The sequence below is a fragment of the Hemitrygon akajei genome, chromosome 1 (assembly GCF_048418815.1).
Source record: "Hemitrygon akajei chromosome 1, sHemAka1.3, whole genome shotgun sequence".
Taxonomy (NCBI): Eukaryota; Metazoa; Chordata; class Chondrichthyes; order Myliobatiformes; family Dasyatidae; genus Hemitrygon; species Hemitrygon akajei.
In genome coordinates this window covers 125,377,141-125,404,524 of record NC_133124.1, presented here as the reverse complement: position 1 = coordinate 125,404,524, position 27,384 = coordinate 125,377,141, and the positions used below count along the sequence as shown (strand labels likewise).

Here is a 27,384-nt window from a genome sequence, read left to right as displayed (position 1 = left end):
AGCGTAAAAATGTCTTTATTTATCAAATCAGAATTTATCAATGTAAGCATTAAATATTAATTAAGCATCAATTAATGAGTGAATTAAATAAAAACAAAACACTTCATGCCATTTTAAAAGTTTCTTCTCCCAGGCAGTTAATCTGATCAACCATACTAGTTAACCACTCCGTTTCCAACGCCCCCCATCTATTGCCTCAGTCACTACACTGCTCTGTAAACTCTTGAAACTACTTTTAATAATGTATTTACATTATTTACATTGTAAATACATGCTTGTATTTATGCACATTTTATTCCATATCTGTATTTTAATCCCTAAATGTATTTTTATATAATTATTTATTCTTTTTTATTGTTGAATATTATTGTTTTTTGATGCACCAATACATAACAAATTCTTAACATATGCTAATATATGGTGAATAAAATTACTTGACCCTGAATATTAATGGAAATAGTGGGATAGAACTTACTGCGTTAAGAGGGTATGGGGGGATTAGTCATTTGATGTATCAACTGGAATGCTTTCTACGGTCTTTGGTGTTCCCAGTACAGCCCCATCTGCATCAATGAGACCCGACGTACACTAGGAGTTGGTTTTGTTGAGCATCTTTGCTCCATCCACAACAAACAGGATTTCCTGATGGCCAACCATTTTAATTCCATTGCGACACATTGGTCCATGACCTCCTCTACTGTCCACGATGAGGCCACTCTTAGACTGGAGGAGCAACCCCTCATGTTCCGTCTGAGTAGCCTCCAATATGATGGCATGAGCATGAATTTCTTTGATTTCCGGTTATTCCCCCTCTATTTTTCCATTCCCCATTCTGCCTCTAGATTCCCAGCATCTTCAGAATCTCTTGTGTTTATATCAGTCAGGTTTAAGGACACTAGGCTGCCTCAGCAACTTAGCAATGGAACATTAGAACATAGAATAGTACAGCACATTACAGGCCCTTCGGCCCACAATGTTGTGCCAACCCTCAAACCCTGCCTCCCATATAAATTCCTCCATATACCTGTCTAGTAGTCTCTTAAACTTCACTGGTGTATCTGCCTCCACCACTGACTCAGGCAGTGCATTCCCCACACCAACCACTCTGAGTGAAAAACCTTCCTCTAATATCCCCCTTGAACTTCTCTCCCCTTACGTTAAAGCCATGTCCTCTTGTACTGAGCAGTGGTGCCCTGGGGAAGAGGCGCTGGCTGTCCACTCTGTCTATTCCTCTTAATTGTTTTGGCACATTGGCTGTTTATGTACAGTTATTCACAAATTCTATCGCAATTTTTATGTTCCTGTAAATTGCTGTAAGAAAATGAATTTCAGGATTGTGTATGACGACGTATACTTACTTAGATAGTAAATTTACTTTGACTTTGAAATCGCTAACCTCTAACCAGTACTGGTCAGTCCTTGACCTCGGCAAGGGAGACTGATGGAGTCAGTAGTAAGGGTACAGAGTACACTGAACAGAAATTTAAATGAGGAAAGAGTCGCAAGATGAGTCAAAGGACAGCGTTCAAAGTAAAATTTATTATCAGAGTACATACATGTCACCATATACAACCCTGAGGTTCTTTCTGCGAGCATAGAACAGTAACTAAACAGCAAGCATCAGCAACTGTAAATTGTAAACAAATGCGCAAATGCAGATACATATAAAAATAGCCGTAAATAATCAGCATGAAATAACAATATAGCAGAGGCCTTAAATGAGTGTAGCTATCCCCTTTTGTTCAAGAGTCTGATAGCTGAGGGGTAGTAACTGTTTTTGAACCTGGTCGTGCAAGTCCTGAAGCTCTTGTACCTTCTACCTGATGGCAGCAGTAAGAAAAGACCATGGCCCTGGGTGGTGAGGATCTTTGATGACATATGCTGCTTTTCTATTACAGCATTTCATATAGATGAACTCAATGGTTGGAAGGGTTTTACCCATGAGGTACTGTGCAGAATCCATTACCTTTCGTAGGATTTTCCACTCAAAATATTCCCATATCAGGCTGTAATCAGCTAGTCAGCCCACTTCCCACTACATTTATAAAAGTTTGCCAAGGTTTTCGATGACATGCTGAACCTCCGTAGACTCCTGAGGAAGTAGAGGCACTGTGATACTTTCTTCGCAATAATATTGATATGATGGGTCCAGGACCTCTTATTCTCTTAAGATAGTGACACCCAGGAATTTAAGGTTATTGACCGTCCATCATTATATAAGAAGCTTGTTGTGAAAAGTATAGTATTAAATTAATAAATGCTTCCCTTTGTTACATTATATACCAAAGTTGATGAAGGTGCCAGGTCTTTGAGCCCTGTTCCAGATGCCAAAGTAATGTCCAGCATCATTCTTTTCCACAGAGTGACTTCTGCAGGATCTGAACAAGGCTGTGCTTATGCTGGGGAGGGGCAAGAATGGAGGGGGTGGTCCCAAGTTCTCTAAAAGAGCTATCACTTTCCATGAATCACACCTCTGCTGCTGTCAGAGAACAGTCTGCACACTCATGGTAATTCTCTACACACACAGGAATGTTGTCCTTTGACTCATTTTGTGATTCTTTCCTCATTTAAATTCCTGTTCAGTGTACTCTGTACCCTTACTACTGACTCCATCAGACTCCCTTGCATGCTCATGGACTGACCTACACTGTTTAGAGCTTAGTAATTTCAAAGTCAAAGTAAATTTATTATCTATGTATTTGTCATCATATACTAGGTTGAGATTCATTTTCTTGCAGGAATTTACAGGAAGATAAAGAAATACAAAATAATTTATTAAGTACTATACATAAACTAAGACTGCCAAACAACCAGTGTGCAAAAAAATACAAACCATGCAAAGAATAAAAAATAGTAAATAAATAATACTGAGAGCATGAGTTGTAAAATAATTGGAAGAGTCTGTGGGTTGTCTAATCAGTTCAGAGTTGAGGTGGGTAAAGTTATCTGTGCCGATTCAGGAGTCTGATGGTTGTGGGGCAATAGCTTCCTGTACCTGGTGTGTCGGACCTCTGCCCCCCCCCATGGTAGTAGAGACGAGAGCGTGGCCCGGATGATGGGGGTCCTTGATGATGGATGCTGCTTTCTTATGGCAGCACTCCATGTAAATGTGGTCAGTGATGGGGAGAGCTTTGCCTGTGGTGGGCTGAGCTGTATCCACCATTTTTTGTAGACTGGGCATTGGTGTTTTCATGCCAGCCGGTGATGGGGTATCTCCACTGTGCATCTACAGAAGTTTGTCAAAGTTTTAACTGACATACCGAATCTATGCAAGAAAGTAGAGGTGCTGCCATGCCACCTTTGTGATGGCACTTAAGTGTTGGTCCCAGGAGTGATCCTTTGATATGATATGCTAAAGATTCACACAGACATTGCCGCCACAGTAAAATTCAACAATGTGAGCTTGTCACCTTCATATCTATTGTTTTAATGTTCTTCTAGTCAGCCTCCAACTATTCACTCTCTCTAAGCTTAAGCTCATCCAAATCTTCCCTGTATACTGTACTTTCCTTCTGTATGCAGTGACCAGCATTGATATCTAGTCATTCGCAGACTCAGATTTAAAATGTTAGCCCACATCTTTCTATCTCAGTAGTATCCTCATATCCTAAATAACACAGAGATGCTATTAATTGGGGGTGGGGAGAAATGGCATGGTAGTGTAGTACACAAAAGCTTTACAGCGCCAGTGATCACTGTTCAGGGTTCAATTCCACCTTGGTCTCTAAGGAGTTTATACATTTTCCCCGTGACTGCGTCGGCTTTCTCCAGGTGCTGCATTTTCCTCCCACAGTCCAAAGGCATACAGTTTGGGTTAGTGAGCTGTGGGCCCATGACAACACTGGCCAGCTTCACCGAGCACGATCCTTGGACCGTGTTGGTTGTTGATGCAAAACTATGCATTTCACTATCTCTTTCAATGTTTCAATGTTACATGTGACAAATAAAGCTAATCCATAAATGAACTCCCCATATATCTTACTGCTCTTCCATATATATATGTTGCTGACACATACCATTTCCTATCTTGTGCATCTGCTGCCTTCTTACCTGTTCATATATAGAACATATCTTCTCGGAGAAACATCACCTTGTCCTGGTGGAGAAGATTGTGAGTTCCTGAGAGCAATGCTATATGGAGCTTATCTCCTGGTAGGGTCACCCATAGTGGTAAGGTCAAGGAGGAGCTTCCAGACAAAGAACAGTCCGACCAAGTATTTAACCTTGGAAGATGATGGCACATCACAACGGCAGTGAAGGTAGAGGAAGGCTGCAGCAGGGAATGGTCTCCAGTCAACTTGCATTCTATGCCACTGGACCCTGACCTTGAACTGTCAAGGACTATGTAGTGGCATCAGCCTCTCCATGTTAAACAAAGTCACGTACAGTCCATTAAGGGAATAACCCCTTGCAAGAACATCAAACTTGGCTCGAGTATTGTACATGTAATTAATCCAGTTATTCCTCAAAGAAGCCCCTTCTAGTTTGATAATTTATATAAAATTCTGCATATTCCAGTTAACTGTTCTAGGTTACTAATCAGTAAACTCCAAGACCTGGGTCTCAATACCTCCTTGTCCAATTGGATCCTGGATTTCCTTTCTTGTACACCCTAGTCAGTTCAGATGGGCAAAAACATCTCCTCCACAGTCTCCATCAGCACAGGAGCATCATAGAGATGTGTGCTTGGCCCTCTACTCTACTCGCTTTACACCTATGACTGTGAAGGCTAACTCCAACACCGTATGAAAGTTTGCTAATGACACCACTGTTGTGGGTTGTATCAAAGGTAGTGATGAATCAGCTTACAAAAAGGAGATGGAAAATTTGGCTGAGTGGTGTAATAACAGCAATCTCTCACTCAATGTCAATAGGACCAAGGGACTGATTGTAGACTTCAGTAGAGGGAAACCAGGGGTCCATTAACCAGTACTCATCGAAGGATCAGAGGTGGAGAGAGTCAGTAATTTTAAACACCTGGGTGTCATGATGTCAGGGGACCTGAGAAGAAAGCACAGCAGTGCCTCTACTTTCGCAGGAGTCTGCAGAGATATGGCACATCACCAAAAACCTTGGCAAATTTCTATAGCTGCGTGTGCTGATTGGCTGCATTGCAATGCCTTTGAGCAGAAAATCCTACAAAAGCTAGTGGATTCTGGCCAGTACGTCACAGGTAAAACACTCCCAACCATTGAGCATACCTACATATATACATAGAAGAGCAACATCCATCATCAAAGATCCTTACCACCCAGGTCATGCTCTTTTCTCGCTTCTGCCAGGTAGAAGGCATAAATGCCTCAGCACTTGCACCACCGTGTTATTTCATGCTCATTATTTATTTTTATCTGCATTTGCAGTTTGTGGTCCTGTTTACAGTTACTGTTAACTGTTGCTAAGTATGCCCGCAGAAGAATCTCAGGATTGTATGTGGTGACGTGCATGTACTCTGATAATAAGTTTACTTGAACTAGAACTTAACTGTTCAAGTCATTTTACCTGTGATATGCAATGCAGAACAAACTGCAGTACACCAGCCGTTACTGTGAAATAGGCAACTCATTTTCATTGTTTTCTTGTTTTCCAGCCTAAAGGACATTACCCATGATGTTGCTACTGGTTACAGGGAGCAGTTTCACAGGTTGGTTGCTAAACGCTTGCATATGTAGAAAACTGAAAAGGACACCAAGCTTGAGAGTGGAAATACTGAATCAAATGCCGGGTGAAATTTAATATAGCAAATATAAACTGATGTATTTTGGGAAGCAGAATGAGTGGTGACATAAGCAATGTAAGACAATAAGTCATTGGAGCAGAATTAAACCATTTGGCCCATCGAGTATGCTCTGATATTCCATCATGGCTGATTCATTCTCCCCTTCAATTCCATTCTCCTGCCTTCTCCCCGTAACTATTTACACCCTTACTGAACAAGATCCTACCAACCTCCACTTTAAATAGATCTAATGACTTGACCTCCACAGCCATCTGTGGCAACAGTTTCAACACCCTCTGGCAGAAGAAATTCCTCCTCATCTCTGTTCTGAAATGAAGTCTTGTATATTGAGGCTATGCCCTCTGATTTTAGATTCCCCCATCATAGGAAGCTCCTTCTCCTTATTCACGTTATTTTGGCCTTTCAATATTCAATAGGTTTCAGTGAGATCACCTAAACTCCAATAAGTACAGGTCCAGAGCCATCAAAATCTCCTCTTATATTAACCCTTTCATTCCTCGGATCATTCTCCTGAATCTCCTCTGGACCCTCTCCAATGCCAGTACATACTTTCTTAAGTAAGTTTGACCAATGCCTTATAAAACCTCAGCATTACATCCTGGCTTTTATATTCTAGTACTCTTGAAGTAAATGCTAAAGTTGCATTTGCTGTCCTTATTACTGACTTAACCTTGCAAGTTATCCTGAAAGGACTTCAGTTATATGCTTAGAGGGGAGAAAATAGGGTTATTCTTTGGAATGCAAAGTACTAAATGGAGAATTCAGATTTATAAAGAATTTTGATGCAAGTTCATGAGGAGAAAATTATTGTATTCCAAATAACTTGTAGCCAGTGATCGCAATTTTAAAATAAATGGCACAGAAAAACCAAAAGCTTTTTATATGGTGACAGGTATTCTGGAATGAATGACATGAAAAATCTATTACTGACTTTCAAAGGAGAATAGTATATATTCTTGGAAATGGAAGTCAAGTGAGTTTTGGAGAGAGTATTTGAGGGGGTAGCACTTTCAAATAATTGGCATGAAAAGCTGAATATGTTGGATAATTCTGATTCAATTAACACTGAAACCTAATGAAATATTAATTTCACTTCATGGTGGTAGTATACACGTGTTTGTTTCTATTTAAAAATCCTGGCACTGAACTCCATTTCCTCTGGAGATTACCTATAATTATTCCTCATTCATTCGGACTACAGAGATTTTCGGTTGTGCTGTCATCAATCTCTTTGAATCTGGTTTTTTAAAAAATTGAGCAAGTAAGCAATAATACTGACTGAGGTAGGCTTGTCTTATGGTTTCTCTATACTGACATGCATTTAATACAATCTTTGTGGCCTGTTGGCCAGGGTCAGCCATGGATGTTGCATCCAAGCTGAAGTTTGTACTCAAGCCAGTACACAAGTCAGGGCAGTACAATATGGACAGCGAGTTGTTGCCCGTGCAGCAGGCTCCCCCTCTGCATGCAGCTGATGAATCCAAAGGAATGCAGACACCAATAGAATTTGGCACCAGCAGTGTCGCAGGAGTTGCCTGTCAGCTTTCAACTCAACGTAGGACTGCCTTAAGGACTCCAGCTCCAGATTTCCCATCTGAGTTTACTCTGAAGCCTTCCCCATAGAGGGTATAGCTGCAAGGCTGCAGGGGTTTGAGATTAAAGTTTTCCTTTTTCTAGATGCACTGCCAACCACGGCTGACAAGCCCCATCTGCCCGAAGTGACTGGTTTTGAGGTGCTAGTAACCTGTCTTTACCCCTTCCCTCTCTGTAGAAATGGTTTTGTTGGGCTTATTAGCTGAGCCACACGTAAAGGCCAGGAGCTGGACCTGGTTGTCAGAGGCTATTTAAAGATGTACACCATTGAGAGCGCTTAATATGTAGTGGGAGCTTGTCCCAACTACGGTGCCGGCTTTGACAACCTTGAGAAACCTTGTAGATTAGTTAGACAAAGTGCAATAAGATTATAATATGGTGTAAATACTGAAGCACTAGAAAACTCACAGCATGCATGTCTGCCTTCCCTACAACTATTCACAACTGTTTTGGTTTATGTGTTAAACCCAGCACTTGGATAGATACAAAAGATTTTTCTTGGAAATAATTATGAAGAGATACAGAGTGATTGCCTTGGAGTTCTGGTCAAAGATTGGCCCTAATTAATATACGGACAATTATCACATTGTTTATTGCACATTGTGGGATAAAATTTCTTGTAAAATTTCTGCTTGCTTTCCTGCATTATATCAATGACAGCATGTCAAAGTTTTTTTTTGGCATCCAGAGGAAACCCACACATTCACTGGGAAAATGTATAAACTCCTTACACACAACAGCAGGAATTGAACACCAATCTTCTAATCGATGTTGCTGTGAAGTATTACGCTAACCACTATGCTACCATGCCAATTAAATGAATAGTGTATGAGCAGGCAAGGCCTTAATTACTTTAACTAGAAGACAGTTTTCCCTTTGACAGTACAACTCCCTATCAGTTTGTCTCCATTGGAGAAAACTCACCTACATCACCCTCACTGCTAAAATAAGAAACATTTTTTGAAATATAATGAGGTATCTCTAAATCTATTTCCATTAAACATTTAACTGAAATGTATTAACAGGGATTTCCAGTTTGGGTATGTGGATGGAGCTGATTACATCAACAGTGTCATTATGGAGTAAGTGTTTTTTTTTAAACATCTCAAAGTTATACTTGTGAAGTTTTAAAATGTGAGGACATTTTTCACATAGTTGCACGTTTTAAATTTGTGTTTTCAACAGAATTGCTGTATCTGAAATTTATTGTTGATTATTGTCTGAGACTTTGTAGTCGTAACTTGAGTGAATCGTTTTTTAAAAATGTACTCATTGTGATCAGTACATGATGTACCAGTACTTCCAAGTCTTGTTGTCAAGCTCTTGAAGAGAAAGGGAATTATAATTTTGTTTAACGTGAATAAAATTACAAGTAGTTCACCTTTCAATCCTTGGCTTTGTTGCAGCTGGGATCAATCCATATATGGAGGAAGGGAAGACTTTACAGAGTGAGAGGGAGAGAGAAAGAAAGTGGCTCTTTGACTATAAAGACAGAAATGCAGACAGAGAAATTACCAAAGAAATAGTGCAAGAAACCAGAGGCTGAGAAAAATAGAATACTAAAGCTAGAGATTATGAGAACAATGAGTGACAACGAGAGAGGAATGAAGGTATCAAGTGTTTCTCTTTAGATGAGTTTAAAATACCACAGCTATTTTGGGGATGAGTGGGGGTGTGGTTTATATGCAGGGACTGGTTATGCATTGTGAATAAGCTACTGAGAAAAAAAAAATGTTTTTTAAAAGTTTCCAATAATTTATATTTTGGAAGGGTTTATATTTGTGGAAGATGTTATAATCCTACTATAAAGAGGAATAGCTTCTAATGTGCATATGTTGTGATGACCTGTGGAATAGAAACTATTGTTGAATCTTAAGAGAGTCTACATGAAGTTCATGTTGCAAATTTACACTGAGAATACTGTCTGAATCTCCCCTCTTGAAGAGTATTTAACTGCTTCATTAACAAAGTCAAATTAAATTTTAGTGTCAGTAGGTTATTTTGCAATTGTGTAATCAGGCCCTGCCCTCGCATGTATATACTGTACGTATTTAGTAGTATCACTGGGCAGCAATCGGGGAACAATAATAATGGGTTTTCTTCCTAAATCCACCTTAGAAACTGATTCCATAACCTATAGATTCACTTCCAAGGACTCTATAACTCATGTTCTCCATATTATTTATTTATTTGTGCTGTTTAGTTAGCTCATTGGTTGCTTGTGGCTTTGTGTGTAGTTTTTTTTTTATTGAATCTGTTGTATTTCTCTGTTCTACTGTCATTTGCTGCAAGAAAATGATTCTCAAGATAGTATATGCTGACATAAGCGTAGTTTGATAATAAATTTACGTTGAACTCTACACTCCATACCCCAAAAATGCCAGCATTAGGAATAGCATCTTCACTTTCATACTGGTCAGGTTAATAACATGTCAACTTGGACCTCCCTACCTCAGTTGATTTGGTTCATTACTGAAATGTTTTTAATTACCTTTATTTAGATTAGTTTGCTTTGTTTTGTTCATAACTTCAATTTCCACAACAGTTCTGTAAAATTTACAAAGATTGCCCTCAGTGATGTGTGTAGGAATCTAACTTGGACCACTTTGGAATGATTAGATTAGCTTTGTCACATGTACATTAAAGCAAAGTGAAATGCTCCATTTTGTACCTGTTTGTCTTCTTCTTTCCCATGCTCATTTAAAATCTGGCTTTAGCAAGAACTAGTCTATTTTTAATATGGAATGCTATCCAAATGTGTAAATTTTATTATCTAAGTACATATATATGTCCCCACATGCAACCCTGAAATTCATTTTCTTGTGGGAATGTATAGCATATCTATAGAATATTAACTGTAACAGGATCAATGAAAATTTTACCAGAGTGCAAAAGATAACAAACTATGCACATGCAAATATAAATAAATAACAATAAATAATGAGATAAAGTCCTTGAAAGTGAGATCATTGGTTATGGAAACATTTCAATGATGGGGCAAGTAAAGTGTAGTTATGACCATCTTATTGAGGAGCCTGATAGTTGACGGCTAGTAAGACAGACAGACCATAAGACATAGTAAAATCTCCTCCGCAACCCCATTTCCCTGCCTTCTCCCCATAACCTTTGATGCCAGGTCCAATCAAGAACCTATCAATCTCTGCTGTAAATACACCCAAGGATCTGGCCTCCACAGATGCATCTGGCAACAAATTCACCACTCTTTGTCTAAAGAAATCTCTCTGCATCTGTTTTGAAAGGGTGCCCCTCTATCCTGAAGCTGTGCCCTCTTGTTCTAGACTCTTCCACCATGGGAAACTTCCTTTCCACATCTGCTCTGTCTAGGCCATTCAACATTCGAAAGGTTTTAGTGAGATCCCCCTCCCCCCCCCAATCCTTCTGAATTCCAGCGAGTACAGACCCAGAGCCATCAAATGTTCCTCATATGATAACCCCTTTCATTCCTGGAATCATCCTTGTGAACCCCCTCTGGACCCTTTCCAATGCCAGCACATCTTTTTTAAGATGAGGGGCTGAAAATCGTTCACAATACTCAAGGTGAGGCCTCACCAGTGCCTTATAAAGCCTCAGCAACACATCCTTGCTCTTGTATTCTAGACCTCTTGAAATGAATGCTAACATGGCATTTGCCTTTCTCACCACCAACCCAACCTGCAAGTTAACCTTCAGGGTGTTCTGCACAAGGACTCCCAAGTTCCTCTGCATCTCAGATTCTTGAATTTTCTCCCATTTAGAAAATAGGCTGCACATTTATTTCTACTAGCAAAGTGCATAATCGTGCAATTTCCAACATTGTATTTCATTTGCCACTTTCTTGCCCATTCTCCTAATCTGTCTAAGTCCTTCTGCATCCTATCTGTTTCCTCAACACTACCTGTCCCTCCACCAATCTTTGTATCATCTGCAAATGTGGCAACAAAGCCATTTATTCCATCATCTAAATCATTTACATACAGTATAAAAAGAATCAGTCCCAACACCAACCCCACTAATCACTGGCAGCCAACCAGAAAAGGATCCTTTAATCCCCACTCGCTGCCTCCTACCAAACAGCCGATGCTCTAACCATGTTAATAATTTTCCTGTAATACCATGGGCTCTTAACTTGTTAAGCAGCCTCTTGTGTGGTACTTTGTCAAAGGCCTTCTGAAAGTCCAAATATACAACATCCACTGCATCTCCTTTATCTATCCTACTTGTAATCTCCTCAACGAATTCCAACAGGTTCGTCAGGCAGGATTTTCTCTAAAAGAAACCGTGCTGACTTTGTACTATCTTGTCCTGTATCCCCACATACTCCATCACCTCGTCCTTAACAATTGACTCTAACATCTTCCCAACCACTGAGGTCAGGCTAACTGGTCTATAATTTCCTTTCTGCTGCTTTCCTCCTTTCTTAAAGAGTGGAGTGACATTTGCACAATGCCAGAGTCCAGTGATTTTTGAAAGATCATTTCTAATGCCACCACAATCTCTAACGCTACCTCTTTCAGAACCCTAGGGTGCAGTTCCTCTGGTCCGGATGACTTGTGTATCTTTAGGTCTTTCAGCTTTTTGTGCATCTTCCCTTCTGTAACAGTAACTGCATCCACTTATCTTCCTTCACACACTACAACATCAGGCATACTGCTAGTGTCTTCCACAGTGAAGACTGATGCAAAATAATCATTTAGTTCATCAGCCATCCCCCTGTCTCCTGTTATTATTTCTCCACCCACATTTTATAGTGGTCCTATATCCATTCTCATTTCTCTTTGATTTTTAACATACTTGAAAAAACTTTTACTATTCACTTTGATATTATTTGCTAGCTTGATTTCACATTTCATCTTTTCCCTTCTAATGATTTTTTTAGTTGCTCTCTGTAAATTTTTTTTAAAACTTCCCAATCCTCTGTCTTCCCACTAATTTTTGTTTTGTTGTATGCCCTTTCTTTTGCTTTTACAATAGCTTTGACTTCCCTTGTCAGCCATGGTTGTACTATTTTACCATTTGAGTATTTCTTCATTTTTGGAATACATGTGTCCTGCACCTTCCTCATTTTTCTCATAAGTGCACACCATTGCTGCTCTGCTGACATCCCTGCCAGCAACTCCTTCCAATTTACTTTGCCATCTCCTCTCTCATACCGCTGTAATTTCCCTTACTCCACTGAAACACTGCTACATCAGACTTTACTTTCTTCATGTCAAATTTTAAGTTGAACTCAGTCATACTGGTTCCTAAGGGTTCTTTTACCTTAAGCTCCCTATTCACCTTCGGTTCATTACATAACACCCAATTCAGTATAGCTGATCCCCTAGTAGGCTCAACGACAAACTGCTCTAAAAAGCCATCTCATAGGCATTCAACAAACTCACTCTCGAGATCCGTTACCAACCTGATCTTCCCAACTGACCTGCATGTTAAAATCTCCCATGACTACCATAACATTGCCCTTTTGACTCGCCTCTTTTATTTCCTGTTGTAACCTGTGGTCCACCTCCCAGCCATTGTTGGGAGGCCTGTATGTGTGTAACTGCTATCAATGTCCTTTTACGCATGCAGTTTCTTAACTCAACCCACAAGGATTCAACATCTTCCAATCCTGTGTCACATCTTTCTACTGATTTGATGCCATTCGTTACCAGTAGAGCCAAACCAACCCCTCTGCCTACCTTCCTATCCCTCGGATACAACGTGTAACCTTGGACATTCAGCTCCCAACTACACCCATCCTTCAGCTATAATTCAGTGATGGTCACAACATCATACCTGGCAGTCCGTAATATTGCCACAAGATCATCCACCTTATTTCTTATACAATGCACATTTAGATAAAACACCTCGAGTATCATACTTGCTATCCTTTCTGATTCTGCATCCCTAACAATTTGACACTCAGCCTGTTGGCTGCAACTAAGTCCCATCGCCTGCCCTTCCTGACAGTCTGACTGCATGCTATCTTTACTTTTCTACCATCCGTCATATCCTGAGTCCTTTCACTCCGATTCCCACCCCCCTGCCAAATTAGTTTAAACCCTCCCCAACAGCTCTAACAAACCTGTCTGGGAGAATATTGGCCCCCCTCAGGTTTAGGTGCAACCCGTCACTTCTGAACAAGTCATACCTCCCTAGAAGAAATCCCAATTATCCAAGAACCTGAAGCCCTGTCCCCTGCACCAACTTTTCAACCACGCATTTATCTACCAAATCATCCTGTCTCTACCCTCACTGGCACGTGGCACAGGCAGCAATCCGGAAATTACTACCAGCGAGGTTCTGCTTCTCAGCTTTCTACCTAGCTCTCTAAATTCTCTTTCCAGGACCTCATTGCTTTTCCTGCCTATGTCATTGGTACTAATATCTACCAAGACATCTGGCTGCTCCCCCTCCCTCTCCAAAATGTTGTGGATGTGATCTGAGAAATCCCTGACACTGGCACCTGGGAGGCAACATATCAGCTGGGTGTCCCATTCACATTCACAGAATCATCTGTCTGATCCCCTCACTATCAAGTCCCCTATCACTACCATTCCCTTCTTCTCTCTCTTTCCCTTCTGCACCACAAACTCATGGTCAGTGCCTGTAACCTGGTCGCCGTGGCGTTCTCCTGGGTAGTCATCCCCCAACAAAAGTATCCAGTATACTTGTTTTTGAGGGGAATGGCCACAGGGATGCTCTGCTCTAACTGCCTATTTCCAATTCTTCTGACAATCGCCTAGTTACTCACCTCCTGCAACTTCAAGGTGACTACTTCCTTGCAATTTTGATCAATTATATCCTCACTCTCCCGTTCAAGCAGAAAGCCATCCATTTGCTGCTCCAGATCCCTAACACGGTCTTCAAGGAGCTGCAGCCGGATGCACTTCACGCTGATGTAGTTCCCCAGGAGACTCTGGGTCTCCGAGTTCTCCAACATCCAGCACGAAGAGCACACCACAGCCCTTTAAATGGTACAGTAAGAGAGGGGAAAAAAACCAAAAAGGAAATCTTAACAGACACTTTACACAGAACCGAAGCCTCCTTTGAGCCAAAGCCTGTCGATTTTACTGCTGACAATGGCCGCTGCGCTTATCCCCTTTGTATTTTTATTTAGTTCATAGAGATCTATTGACGCCACTATAAGCCACTTACAATGGACTAATGCCCTCAAAGCTCCCTTTTTAAATAACTGCTGCTGACCTGTACAGTAACTGTTCTTGAAACCGGCGGTGCAAGTCCTGAGACTCTTGTCTCTTCCACCTGATGGCAGCAGTGAGAAGAGAGCGCGCCCTGGCTGCTGGCGATCTCTGATGATGGATGCTGCTTTCCTACAACAGCGTTTCATGTAGATGTGCTCAATGCTTGGGAGGGCTCTGATCACTATAATTATTACCACCAAGTTGAACTATATATTATTCATATATGTTTATTGCTAGTTATACTGAATATCATTTAACAATACCCTGAATAGAAATGCTGAGCCGATTTTTGAGATCATTGCTTTGCATTATCCCTGTTTGCTTGAAATTCCTTTGTTTTTCTTTCAGTGAGGTTGTCGTTCCTTCCATGGTTGTTTTAAACACCTCAAACCAACAATACTTTTTATCAGAAACACCAATTGGGAGCACTGAGGACCTAATCAAGTTTATTAATAAGATCATGGAAGGATCAGCAGAAGTAAGTTTTTCAATAGTTGGCATTCTTAACAAAAGTCTAATTTTATTTTTGTTATGATGTTTTCCCTCTCCCACGTCCTGATTCCACTGAACCACAGATTTATTAACCATTGCAGATTATTGAAGAGAATTTGTGTAAGATTATTATTTGGTAACAGGAGCATCTAAATACTGAGAATGATAAGAAAAACTACCTTATGAAAATTCAAATTGTAACCGTTTTCTTGGAGAAGGACATCAGAAAATTGTCCCAGTTTCATAAGTAAATCTTAAATTCAAGAGGTTCTGCAGATGCTGGAGGAATTCAGCAATCAGGCAGCCTTTATGGAGAGTAATAAACAGATGATGTTTCAGGCCAAGTCCCTTCATCAGAACTGGGGAAGAAGTTAGAATAAGAAAGTAGGGGGTGGAGAAGGTGTACATGCTACAAGTGATCGGTGAGACCAGGTGAGGGGCGAGGGGTAATGAAGTGAGAAGTGGGAAGGTGGTAGGTGGATAAAAGTAAAGGGCTGAAGAAGAAGGAATTGGTTAGGGGATGAGAATGGACCACGGGAGAAGGGGGAGGAGGGGCACCAGAGAGAGGCGATGGGCAGGTGAGGAAAGGAGAGCCAGAATGGGGAATGGAAAAAGAGAGAAGTAAATCTAATTGGTTGTAATAATACAGCTAAATAATAAGTGCACAGGAGCTACTCCCCATTTGATAATTCAGCTATTTAGAGAAGCAAAAATGGTACAGTTGCCCCACAAAACAAATATCACTTCATTCCTGCAAGCTCTAAATGCCATTACTCTGTGTAGATTCGATTATCGAGTACATTTAGAAATTTGTTGTTAAAATTCTTGATGGTTTCCAGCTCTTAAGTGTAGTTTTGAGTTAGTTTCTTTTGCATTTTCACTTCCTGTTCAACAGTAAATCCATTCATTCCTTCACTTGATATTCAGGCACAGGGAGGAGACAGTTTGTATCATCGTATTAGAAGACTGTTATATGATGGGAAGTCCACTATATTAGTAAGTATTGGCACATTTTGTTTCATAATCTAGAATTATTATTATTAGCTAGAAATAAAACTAAAGGACTCATTGAGCATTGCATATATTTACAGCTCATTGGGTTAAGATCTTACAAAGCAAATGTTTGGGTGCCATTGCAATTCAAGATAGACCATTTGAAAAATTTCTACTTTACTGTCAAGCTTCCAAACTGCATCCAACTTTTTCCTTGCTTTGTAGGTTCCTATAGTTTCATTTTTATCCCTCTCTCCTCTCCAGGTTATCATGCCCTTAAAGCCTTGTCTGCACTTAAAGTATTCCAAACTATCCAGGTGTCACTGGTTATATCTTGTTCTCCCATGTAGAACCAACAAACTCTCCCTCTTCAGCTTCCTTTTCCCCTCAAGCTGCTTAATTTTGTTGTATGTCAGAGAGCGTCATAGAACACTACAACAGAGAAACAAGCATTTTGACCCATCCTGGTCTGTGCCAATCTGTTATTCTGCCTAGTCCCATCGATCCGCACCCAGACCATAGCCTTCTATACCCAACACATCCATGTACCGACCAGAATTTGTCTTAAACATTGAAACTGAACCCACACCCTTCACTGCTGATGGCAGCTCATTCCATACTCTCACCTTCTGAGTGAAGAAGTTCCCTTCATGTTCCCCTTAAACATCTCACCTTTCATCCTAAAGGCATGACCTCTAGTTCTAGTCTCATCCAACCTCAGGGGAAAATGCCTTTATGCGTTTACCCTATCTATACCCCCTCATAATTTTGTATCCTTCTATCAAATGTTCTCTCATTCTCCTATGCTCCAGGGAATAAAGTTCTAACCTGTTCAATCTTATTGATATCTTTCTCATGGGTAGGTGACCAGAACTGTATACTCCAAACTAGGCCTCAGCAATGTCTTATACAACTTCAGCGTAACATCTGAACTCCTATACTTTGATTAATGAAGTCAAATGTGCTAAAAGCTCTCTTTACAACCCTATCTGCAACCAACTTTGTGAAATTCCCTGCATAAAATAAACAAATTTACTTTATAAGTACCGTTAAAATTTTCTGTCTGGTGAGTGTGAATTTAATAATTTAATTTCTCGGCTCGATCTCTCAGCGATGGCCAATTATACCTTTTCCACTTTCAACATTTTTCTCCAGTTTTCTCCATTGTTTCACTTTGGGGCCTCTCATTGGTTTTATTTTTACTTGTCTAGGATTTTTCTGAAATGATTTCTCTTCTCGCTCCCAACATTTTGACTTGCCCACACCACTTCAACATGCAGGTGGTTCTCTTCAGCTGCATTATTCATTAATATTAAATTACTTTTTCCACACAGAACCTGAGGACACCCATTTTCTCCATCTTGCACAAACCTCGTACATCTGTCTTGTAAGTCTTGCCTGTCCGAGGCACACACAGACAACATGCAGGGTGTCCACCTCTGTTCCCTGCTTTACCCCTGAATTAGCCCATCTGATGCTGAAACCTCCATTTGTTTCTCTGACGCTTCTAGAGTCATTATCATGGTGAATGTTAATTTGTGTCATTAGTAGGACAGTCTCGATATGATACTGTGATAGTCGGGGAGTCGAAGACCAGAGGACATAGCATTAGAATACAAGGACATCCCTTTAGAACAGAGATGGGGAGAAATTTCTTCAGCAAAAGAGTGGTGAATCTGTGGAATTCATTGCCACAGATTGCTCTGGTCATTGGGTATATTTAAAGCAGAAGTAGAAATGTTTCAGGGAGAAGGCTGGAGAATGGGGCTGGGAGGGGATGGCAGAGCAGGCTTGATGGTCCAAATGGCCTAATTCTGCTCCAGTGTCTTATGGTAAAACTGGTTCTTTAATCTCTCGTACAGTTATAACTTTAAGAAAGTTTGCTAGATAACAACATTCTTTGCCATGTTTTTTCTATCTTCTTCACATAGAAAAAATCCTGACACTGTGTCCTTTTGTGCTTAATCAGTCAGTGTTTAAGGCCTCGCCCCTCCTCGGCTGCTTTCTCTTCGGTCTGCCTCTGGGAGTTATTAGCATCATGTGTTACGGAATCTGGACGGCAGATGGGGAATATGAACCTGAAGAAGGAGAACTCCTCCAGAATGAAGCCATTGAACAGGGAGATGCAGAACCCCATGACGGAGAAAAGGAGGAAAATGGCAATGAAGATGAAAAGGATGATGTAACTAAAGAAAGTTTAGAAGCACTCAAAGATGAAGAACTGGAAGAAAAAAGCATGGTAGAAAAGAAAACAGATTAACATATTTGAATTCCCATCAGGATTTCAAATTGATTAAGTGTATGTGACATTTGAACATCAGTGAAAAATGTTGGAAATTAAAAGCAAGTGGTGTACTTGCCTTCCAAGATAGACCAGTACTTTTACGGAGACCATCTGGGCCCAACGAACTTTGAACGATCACATAAATTACATTTTGTTTTTTAGATGTAGGTAGTTTTGGTGGAATCCCTGGTATCTGCCATTGCGGGGAAGATTTCTGGTTGTTAATACAAATTGGTGGATATCAAAGATTCCCTGCAGTTTGGTCTTCTGACCGCAGTATCCAAGGTTCAGGTGCAAAGGCACATGTGGTTAACAACTAAACATTAACAGATCTCTGCAGTCTAATGTTTTAGATGATGGCTTTGACTCACCAAATAATTAGGAGATGGATAAGAATTTACTCAGTAGCTTTAAGTTCACACTGAATTTGTCACAAAAGTAAAAGAGTTCACATTATGAGTAGATTTACATTGTTCACAGTCATATCAATCTTCTTCCACTTCCTTGATTAAGAATTGGATAATCTAATGAAGAGTACTGTATTTTACTTTGTCATATTGGGCAGTTTTTATATTTAGAAGGTAACTGGTTTAAAAGTTGCGCAGATGTCGCTTTTAGGTCAAGTAAGATCAAAACTTATTGCAGTTCCTCTTAATTACAAATATTGCCACTTTATCGTCTGAACACAAGATTTAAAGCTTTTCTTAAATGCATGCATGTTGGTTTAAAATGAAATCAAGTCCCCTCAAGTGACCATTTTTAAGTGATTAATTTTACACCGTAGCTCCAGTATCTGTAACGTCATAGGAACAATGTGAACGAAGAATGGAAAGCAAACTGTGACCATTTTGTAACTTCATGTTTGATAATTACTTAGGTAAAATCCAATAATACCACTATAGATGTGCAATGTCCACAAATGAGCAGTTCAGATATAACAAACTGTTGCCATAGGATTTGCAGCAACTGCAGAATCTCTTGTGTTTATGAATTGCTATAGCACATGCTCTTTTGGGTCCCTATCATAGCTTTAATAGGAAGTGCACTGCTAATGTTGCAGTAGCTAGGAGTAGACTAGTGTAAGTTGTTGATATTTAAGATTCACATTAAGATGGATCTTTAGCCAATCTTTCCAAACAAAAGGAGGTTTAAGGGCGCTTTAAATCCAACCATGTTGATTATCCAGGATTTATTGTCTCTTATAAAACCTCAAGACCATAGACAAAAGTGCAGATTTAGGCCACACAGCCCATCAAGTCTGCTCCGCCATTCCATCATGTCTGATTTATTTTCCCTCTCAACCCCATTCTCCTGCTGTCTCCCCATAACCCTCGACTCCGTCACTAATCAAGGACCTTTCAACCACTTTTTTTAAATATACTTAATGACCGGCGGAATAAAATTACTGTAGGAAGCCGACAAGATCCCCACAAATCTGTACCTGAGTACCCACTTTGTTTCTACAGGAACATATACACATCCTCAAGCCGGATGTTTAAACTGTGGTGTTATTTGTAGTCCAAACTGTGCCTTGTGAGAGAAGAACCTAAAGTCAGTGCAGTACATATTTTATAAAATGCTTCTGTAAACTAAGAATTGCAGTGCAGACCAGATTAGTAATCTGGAGGGCTGTTAACTGCCTTTGCATAGTGGTGATAGAACCAGCTAAGCCAGTTGGCAGCTACAAATAAAAAGCACTTCCTTCAAAAGATAATAGAATGTGTTTCTTCTATTAAAGAAAACCTCCAGTCTAATTTACTCTCATCTCTTTGCATCTAATTTATTTTAATTTGCAGTAGCTCAAATTAACCACAGGCTTCTGACTTCTACATTGCATCTCCAGCTAAATGCAAAACTTGTGATTTTTATCTGTTTGCAATGGTTAATTATGCTATGTCCCAAACTTGATGTGAAGCTACTAATACATTGGTTTTGAATGAATTGCTTTATTGAAATGGGGACCAGTTGTTTTTTTTTTAAAACCGCCCATCGTTGCCTCCCTTAAATTAGCCACCTCATAACACCTATCTGCAGTAGCCGTTACTAGGAGCTTAGTGCCAGATGGCTGAACTCCAGTCAGCATCGCTCTCGGGATCTCAGGAACTCAGAAGCCTCTCTACCAAGACAAGGTGACCATCATAAGACATGGGGCAGAATTAAGCCATTCAGCCCATCGTGTCTGTTCCACCATTCCATCTCAACCCCATTCTTCTGCCTTCTCACTGTAACCTTTGACGCCTTTACTAATCAAGAACCTATCAACCTCCTCTTTAAATATACCCACTGACTTGGCCTCCCACAGCTGTCTCTAATAATGAATTCCAGTAATTCACCACCCTCTGGTTGAAAATTATTATTTTAAAGTTCTTAAACTAAATGGAGAACTGGTCAGGATCCTTAATCCTGTTTGGCAACCAGTGACTTGTCAGTGCTATAAATGTGGAGTAAAACCAGAAGCGGGTTGGTATAGGATTTTCTCTCTAGTAGTCAGCTGCCTCTCCTGGTCTTAGGTGAGACAGCAGAATATTTCTTGTGATGGTAAACAGATCCGAGTCAAAATTCAAAGTGAATTTATTATCGAAGTACGTAGATGTCACCATGTACTACCCTGAGATTCATTTTCTTGCTGACATTCACAGTAAAACAAAGAAAATACAACATAATCGATGAAAAACTACACACAAAGATTGGCAATCTATATGCAAAAGACAAACTGTGCAAAAAAAACTAAACAAATAATTGAGAAAATGAGTTGTAGTGCCCTTGAAAGTGAGTCCATATCTTCTGAAATCAATTCAGAGTTGAGGTGAGTGAAGTTACGCATGTTGGTTCGGGAGCCTGATGGTTAAACAGTGGTATCTGTTCCTGAACCTACTGGTGTGGGACCTAAGACTTCTGTATTTCCTCTCTTGTGGCAGTAGCATGCATCATCAAGCACCCCATGCTCCAGGTCAGCATCTAAAAAGAGGTTAGATAAAAAAAGAAACCTATGCAAGTGGGAAAGAAGAGGATAAATTGTACCTTTTACAACAAACTTGAAATGCAGATCTAAACGTCAATTTGCTAACCGCACTTAAATATAAAGATCATAGATATTAGTCTTCAAAAAAAAAGGGACTGTTGATGGTGAAGAACTAAGGTACATTGTGGCTTATGTGCACATAAGACATACTGTAGGAGCAGAATTTGATCTTCTCCCCGTAACCTTTGAAGCCCTGATTAATCAAGAACCTATCAACCTCCACTTTAAGTAAACTCAATGACTTGGCCTCCACAGCCACCTGTCGCAATGACTTCCACAGATTCACCAGCCTCTGGTTAAAGAAATTTCTCCTCATCTCAAGCAACACACACAGAAAGCTGGAGGAACTCAGGTCAGGCTGCGTCTATGGAAAAGAATAAACAGTCAACATTTCGGGTGTGACCCTTCTTCAGGACTGAAGAAGTTCTTGCGGCATTCTGTATGTGTTGTTTTGGGTTTACAGCATCTGCGGACATCCTTGATGATTCCTCCTCATCTCTGGTTTTCTATTCTGAGGCTCTGACCTCTGGTCTTAGACTTCTCCCTCTACAGAAAACATCATCTCCACGTCCACTCTATCCAGGTCTTTCAATATTCAATGAGATATTGTGCATACTTGTTCCATGTGTTTCATCATTGCACCAAGCATTGGAATATAAAACCCAGGTTTACTTTACAAATTTTAATGGATTTGTTAGGACTCATGAAAAAAATTATCCAGGGTTGTATATGGTGTCATATAATATGTACTTTGATAATAAAATGAACTTTGAACTTTAAAAGAGAAAGTTATTCCATCAAATTAATGTGCCTCTGGATTAGGTTTCAGTAGAATATGTTGAATTAAGGTTTTCATATTACTCAAATGGTTGTATACCGGATTAATACTGGATAAAGACCAAAAATTTGGTTGACAATCATGTTTCTATAATCCCTATTCAAGCACTTTCAACAAATGGATCTGTTCCATAACTTCCATTCTTTTCTCTCTGATAAAGATAGTTATATACCTGCTGCAATGTGAATTACATTAATCTAAGAATAAAAGATTGCAATTACCACTGCCCATTACATACTTGAGCAAATGAATATTAATTTAAAATTTGTAAAATTGTGATGTTCATTTTCATGAGGCAAGAGCATTTGTGGTGAGACTGTTTAACTGCTGGTGGTTCTGGGAACAGACAGCCACTTATTAAATTTACAAAAAACCTTTGCCTATTTCTTTGGTTGTTAAGTCTGATTTTTTTTTCACACTAAGTTTGTTAATAGAATGCCAATAAGTAACCTAATTAAATCTTTCATTAAAAGATTACTGTTACAAGTTGACTGTCAAATACCACTTACGGATGTAAGAATTCATTTTTGTTAAGTTGGAATATGCGTTTGGCATTTTTTTAATGAATAAAGTTCAGAAAACTTTTATTTGGTCTTAATTTTAAAATTTACTAAAATCATCCTGTATTTGGCATTATACGCTTTTGAATGTGTGGTGAAACTTGCTGAAGAGGTGAAGAGCACGACTTTGCTGATTAACTTTTGACATGCAGAAAGTGAATTAACTTTCTGCATTAACTTAAAGAGGACATTTTTCTAACTTACATGTATTTATTATTCACTAGGTGGCCGCTTTATTAGGTACAGGAGTGGAACCCAGGGTGGTCTTCTGCTGCTGTAGTCCATCCACTTCGAGGTTTGACATGTTGTGCTTTCAGAGATGATATTCTGCGCACCAATGACATAATTCATGGTTATCTGAGTAATTGTGGCCTTCCTACCAGCTTGAACCAGTCTATTCGTACTCCTCTGAGCTCTCTCTATCACCCACAGAGCTGCCACTTCCTGGATGTTTTGTGTTTCTTGCAGCATTTTTTGTAAACTCTAGAGACTGTTGTGCATGAAATTACCAGGAGATCAGCAGTTTCTGAGATACTCAAAACATCCTGTTTGGCACCAACAGTCATCCCATTGTCATAGTCACTTGGATCATATTTCTTCCTGATTTGATGTTTGGTTTGAATAACAATTGAACCTCTTGACTGTGCTTTTATGCATTGAGTTACTGCCACGTGATTGATGTGTGTTAACAAGCAGGTGTACACGTGTACCTAATAAAGTGGCCACTGTGGGTATATTTACCACCCAATCAATAAAATCTCTATCCAATCTGAAGCATGAAAAGTTCACTTCATCTTCCAGAGAAGGACAGAAATACAAACAAGGAGTTGCAGAGATACTGTATGCCACTGAGCACAAGTAGGTACTCCTGCTAGGAAATGTACTATGATTTAGTCACTGCCCTCCAAAAAGTAGACATTTTATATAATGGAAATGAAGCAAGACTTCCCAGATTGTGGAATCTTTAGCTGCAAATATCCTCAAAACTGTATTACTCTCACTAGAAGTTCAACCATTGTCCCATTTTTTATATACATTCGAAATAAATTTATCGAAGTCCATATATGTCACCATCCTCCAAGACAACCACGACCTCGTCGTGGTTTGGAGGCTTGCATGCCTCAATGACCCAGAGAGCTATGCTGGTTAGAGTCAGGGTTTTGCACTTTGGTTCTTGGTAAGGTCACCTATGCTAAACAGGTCAATGGGTAGAGGCTAGACTAAGAGTGGTCCGCCGGTCCTCCAGATTTCGGGGGGGAGGGGGGAGGTTCAGCTCAGAGCTAACGACCCTGACTGGTCAAACAAAATAGTTACGGAAATAGCAGTGAAGAATCCTTCTACATCTGTGTGCAATGGTATTCCTGAGAGTCCACACGGGACTTGCATGACTGACAGTAGTGAAAATCAAGAGAAAACTATTGACATAACCAAGGAAGTCTTGAACACCGCCAGAGAAAGAGGACCTTCATTGCTGCTCTAAATGCCAACGGCGCAACAGGCGGTAAGTAAGTGTCTATCATCATATACTATTCAGAGATTAGTATAACAAAGAAATACAATGGAATCATTGAAAACTACACACAAATACTGACAAACAACTGAAGTACAAACTAAGTCAAACTGCAAATAAAAATAAATAATACTGAGAGCAAGAGTTGTGAAGTGCTTGAAAGTGAGTCTATAGTTTATGGAATCAATTTGGAGCTGTTTTGAGTGAAGTTATCCACACCGATACAGGTGCCTGATAGTTGTAGGGTGATAATCACTGACAATTTACAACCTTATAATGGCTGTAGCTCAGGGGAAGTCTCAAAGCAAATGCATCTCCAATACACATGAGGAATGCGTCTCTTTTGTGCTGTGGGGAATTCTTTTGTCAAAACACTTCAAGATTGCTTTATAAAGGCTAGGACCTAAGCTAAATCCCATCTCCTTGACCTTATCTTAAAATTTATTATACTGAAAATGAAATTCCAACAAAACATTTACTCCATTATAAACACGAGATTCTGCAGATGCTGGAAATCCAGAGCAATACATATAAAACGTTGGCTGAACTCAGAATGTCAGGCAGCATCAATGGAGAGGAATAAACAGTCAATGTTTGGGCCAAGGCCATTCATCAGGTCTGGAAAGAAAGGGGGTAGAAGCCAGAATTATTCCATTATTTAATAATTCATTGTGCACCTTGGGTATTTGTTTTGGAAAAGGAAGGTGGGGGATGTTAGGTTGTTACTCGTCAGCTAAAATATAACTACTGTACTCAAAAATGACAGAACATCATTTGACTAAAGATGCACCTGAATACATCTGAATAAGAAACGAAGCCTTCAAGACGATCCTCCGGGGAATGCTGTGGGGTTGCCATTATTATTCCAAAGCATTACTGTACTTTTAAGTCATTAACCTTTTTTTTTAAATCTTTGCCATGCCAACTTCAGAACTCTGTAAGATACAGGATGTATTATACAATAACCTTTTTAGAACATAGAGCACCACAGCACAGTACAGGTCCTTTGGACCACAATGTTGTGCCGATTTTTACCTGACTCTAAAATCTATCTAACCCTTTCCTCCTATGTACCTCTCCATTTTTCCACCATTCATGTGCCTAAGAGTTTCTTAAATACCCTTTTATGCATCTGCCTCTACCATCACCAGGCATCCTCCACACTCTGTTTAAAAAAACTTACGTTTGACATCTCCCCCCAAACTTCCCTCCAATCACTTTAAAATTATGTCTCCTCCCCCCATATTAGCCATTTCTGCCTCTTATCATCTTATTGCCTCTATCAAGCCACCTCTCATACTCCATTGCCCTGGCTCACTCAACCTGTCATCATAAACCACGCTGTCCAACCCAGGCATCATCATTATGTGCCTGCTGTATGACATGGGTGATCACGGTCTCGACCATGACTGTTCTTGGCAATTTTTTTCTACAGAACTGGTTTGTCATTGCCTTATTCTGGGCATTGTCTTTACAAGACAGGTGACCCCAGCCATTATCAATACTCTTCAGAGATTGTCTGGCTGGCATCAGTGGTCACATAACCGGGGTTTGTGATCTGCACCAGTTGCTCATACGACCATCACCACCTAACCCCATGGCTTCACATGATCCTGACGGCGGGGTTGGTGGTGGCTAAGCAGGTGCTACATCTTGCCCAAGGGCAACCTGCAGGCTAGCGGAGGGAAGCAACGTGAAGACATGTCTCCACCCGCCACCTTCAAACTCAATCCAGGCAGCAAGCTGGTAAATCTATATAGATTTTAGTGAATAATAAGCAAGGGGATTTGGTCATCACTTATGATTTAAATTCTTCCATTTCATCACTAACAATTAAGGCAGGTAGAATAGTATAATTTAAGAAGCACCAGGATGGATACATACAGGGTAGTGGTTTACAGGAATATCGGCCAAATGCTGGAAATTGGGATTAGCTGGGTGGGCACCACAGTCTGGACCATAATTGGCATGGACTGATTGGGCTGAAGGAAATCGACAATCTCTGAAGAGTATTGATAATGGCTGGGGTCACCTGTCTTGTAAAGACAATGCCCAGAATAAGGCAATGACAAACCAGTTCTGTAGAAAAAATTGCCAAGAACAATCCAGTAATGCTCTATGACTCTATGAATTACCTACATTTCAAGGAAACTACAACTCTTGTTCTCAGTATTATTTATTTATCTATTATTACTATTCTTGTATTTGCACAGTGTCTTTGTATGCACATTGGTTGTTTGTCAGTCTTTGTGTGTAGCATTTCATTGATTCTATCGCATTTCTTTATTTTGCTGTGAATGCCCATAAGAAAGTGGGCAGTACATACTTTAATAATAAATTTACTTTGGAGCTTGGTATTAAAAGGGGAACGGCTAGATGGTATGAGCTCAAAGCAAAGAGACTTCCATTAAGCTGTAACTACTTTTAGGGCTCCACGGTAGTGAAACAGTTAGTGTGATGCTATTATAGCTCATGGTGTCAAAGTTCAGAGTCCAGTCCTGGCATCCCCTGCAAGGAGTTTGTACATTCTCTCCGTGAAATACATGGGTTCTCTCTGGGTGCACCGGTTCCATCCCAGAGTCCAAAGAAGTACCAATATTTAGATTAATTGATCATTGTAAATTCTCCTGTGATTAGGCTAGGGTTAAATCAGGAGTTGCTGGGTGGTACAGTTCGAAGGACCGGAAGGGCTTATTCTGCACTGTATCTCTATATAAGCTCCCACTCTCTATTAAATGCTCCCAAAGGCGTGCACTGCAAATAGCCTCTGACAACCAAGTCCAGCGCTTGGCCTTCACATGTGGTTTAGCTACTAAACCCAGCACAAACTCTCTACTGACAGGAGAATGGGCAAAGGAGGGCTACTGGCACCTTAAGACCAGTCACTTTAGGCAGATGGGGCTCATCAGCCATGGTTGGCATCTCATCGCAGAGAAGGAAAACTTCTCAAACCTCTGCTGCCTTGCGGCTATATCCAGTCACGAGGAGGGCTTTGGGAGTAAACCCTGAGGGAAAAATCAGGAGCAGGATTCACTAAGGCAGTCCTACACTGGGTTCAACGCTGACTGGCAACTCCTGCAATGCTGCTGGTGCCAAACTGTATCGGTCCCTTTGGTTTCATCAGATGCATGGAGAGGGAGAGCTTGCTACATAGGCAACAGCTTGCTCTCC

The 27,384-nt window shown here is 40.2% G+C and overlaps 1 protein-coding gene and 1 long non-coding RNA gene across 4 annotated transcripts in view; one reads left to right on the top strand and one right to left on the bottom strand.

The window, feature by feature from the left end:
* The window catches only part of LOC140730741 (protein disulfide-isomerase TMX3-like), a 119,642-nt gene extending 96,184 nt beyond the window's left edge, over nucleotides 1-23,458 (top strand). The window contains exons 12-16 of one of the 2 annotated variants that reach the window (XM_073051589.1): nucleotides 5,588-5,641; nucleotides 8,356-8,412; nucleotides 14,863-14,992; nucleotides 15,934-16,002; nucleotides 22,928-23,458. In XM_073051589.1, the coding sequence (XP_072907690.1) occupies nucleotides 5,588-5,641; nucleotides 8,356-8,412; nucleotides 14,863-14,992; nucleotides 15,934-16,002; nucleotides 22,928-23,026 (409 nt within the window). In that variant the 3' untranslated portion in view covers nucleotides 23,027-23,458. Of the gene's footprint in view, nucleotides 1-5,587; nucleotides 5,642-8,355; nucleotides 8,413-14,862; nucleotides 14,993-15,933; nucleotides 16,003-17,968; nucleotides 22,731-22,927 lie in introns of those variants that run through there. The other variant, XM_073051580.1, reaches the window with a different exon arrangement.
* Nucleotides 1-27,384, bottom strand: part of LOC140730750 (uncharacterized) — a 42,321-nt gene that overhangs the window by 11,007 nt on the left and 3,930 nt on the right. The gene's annotated exons all lie outside the window — the stretch shown is intronic.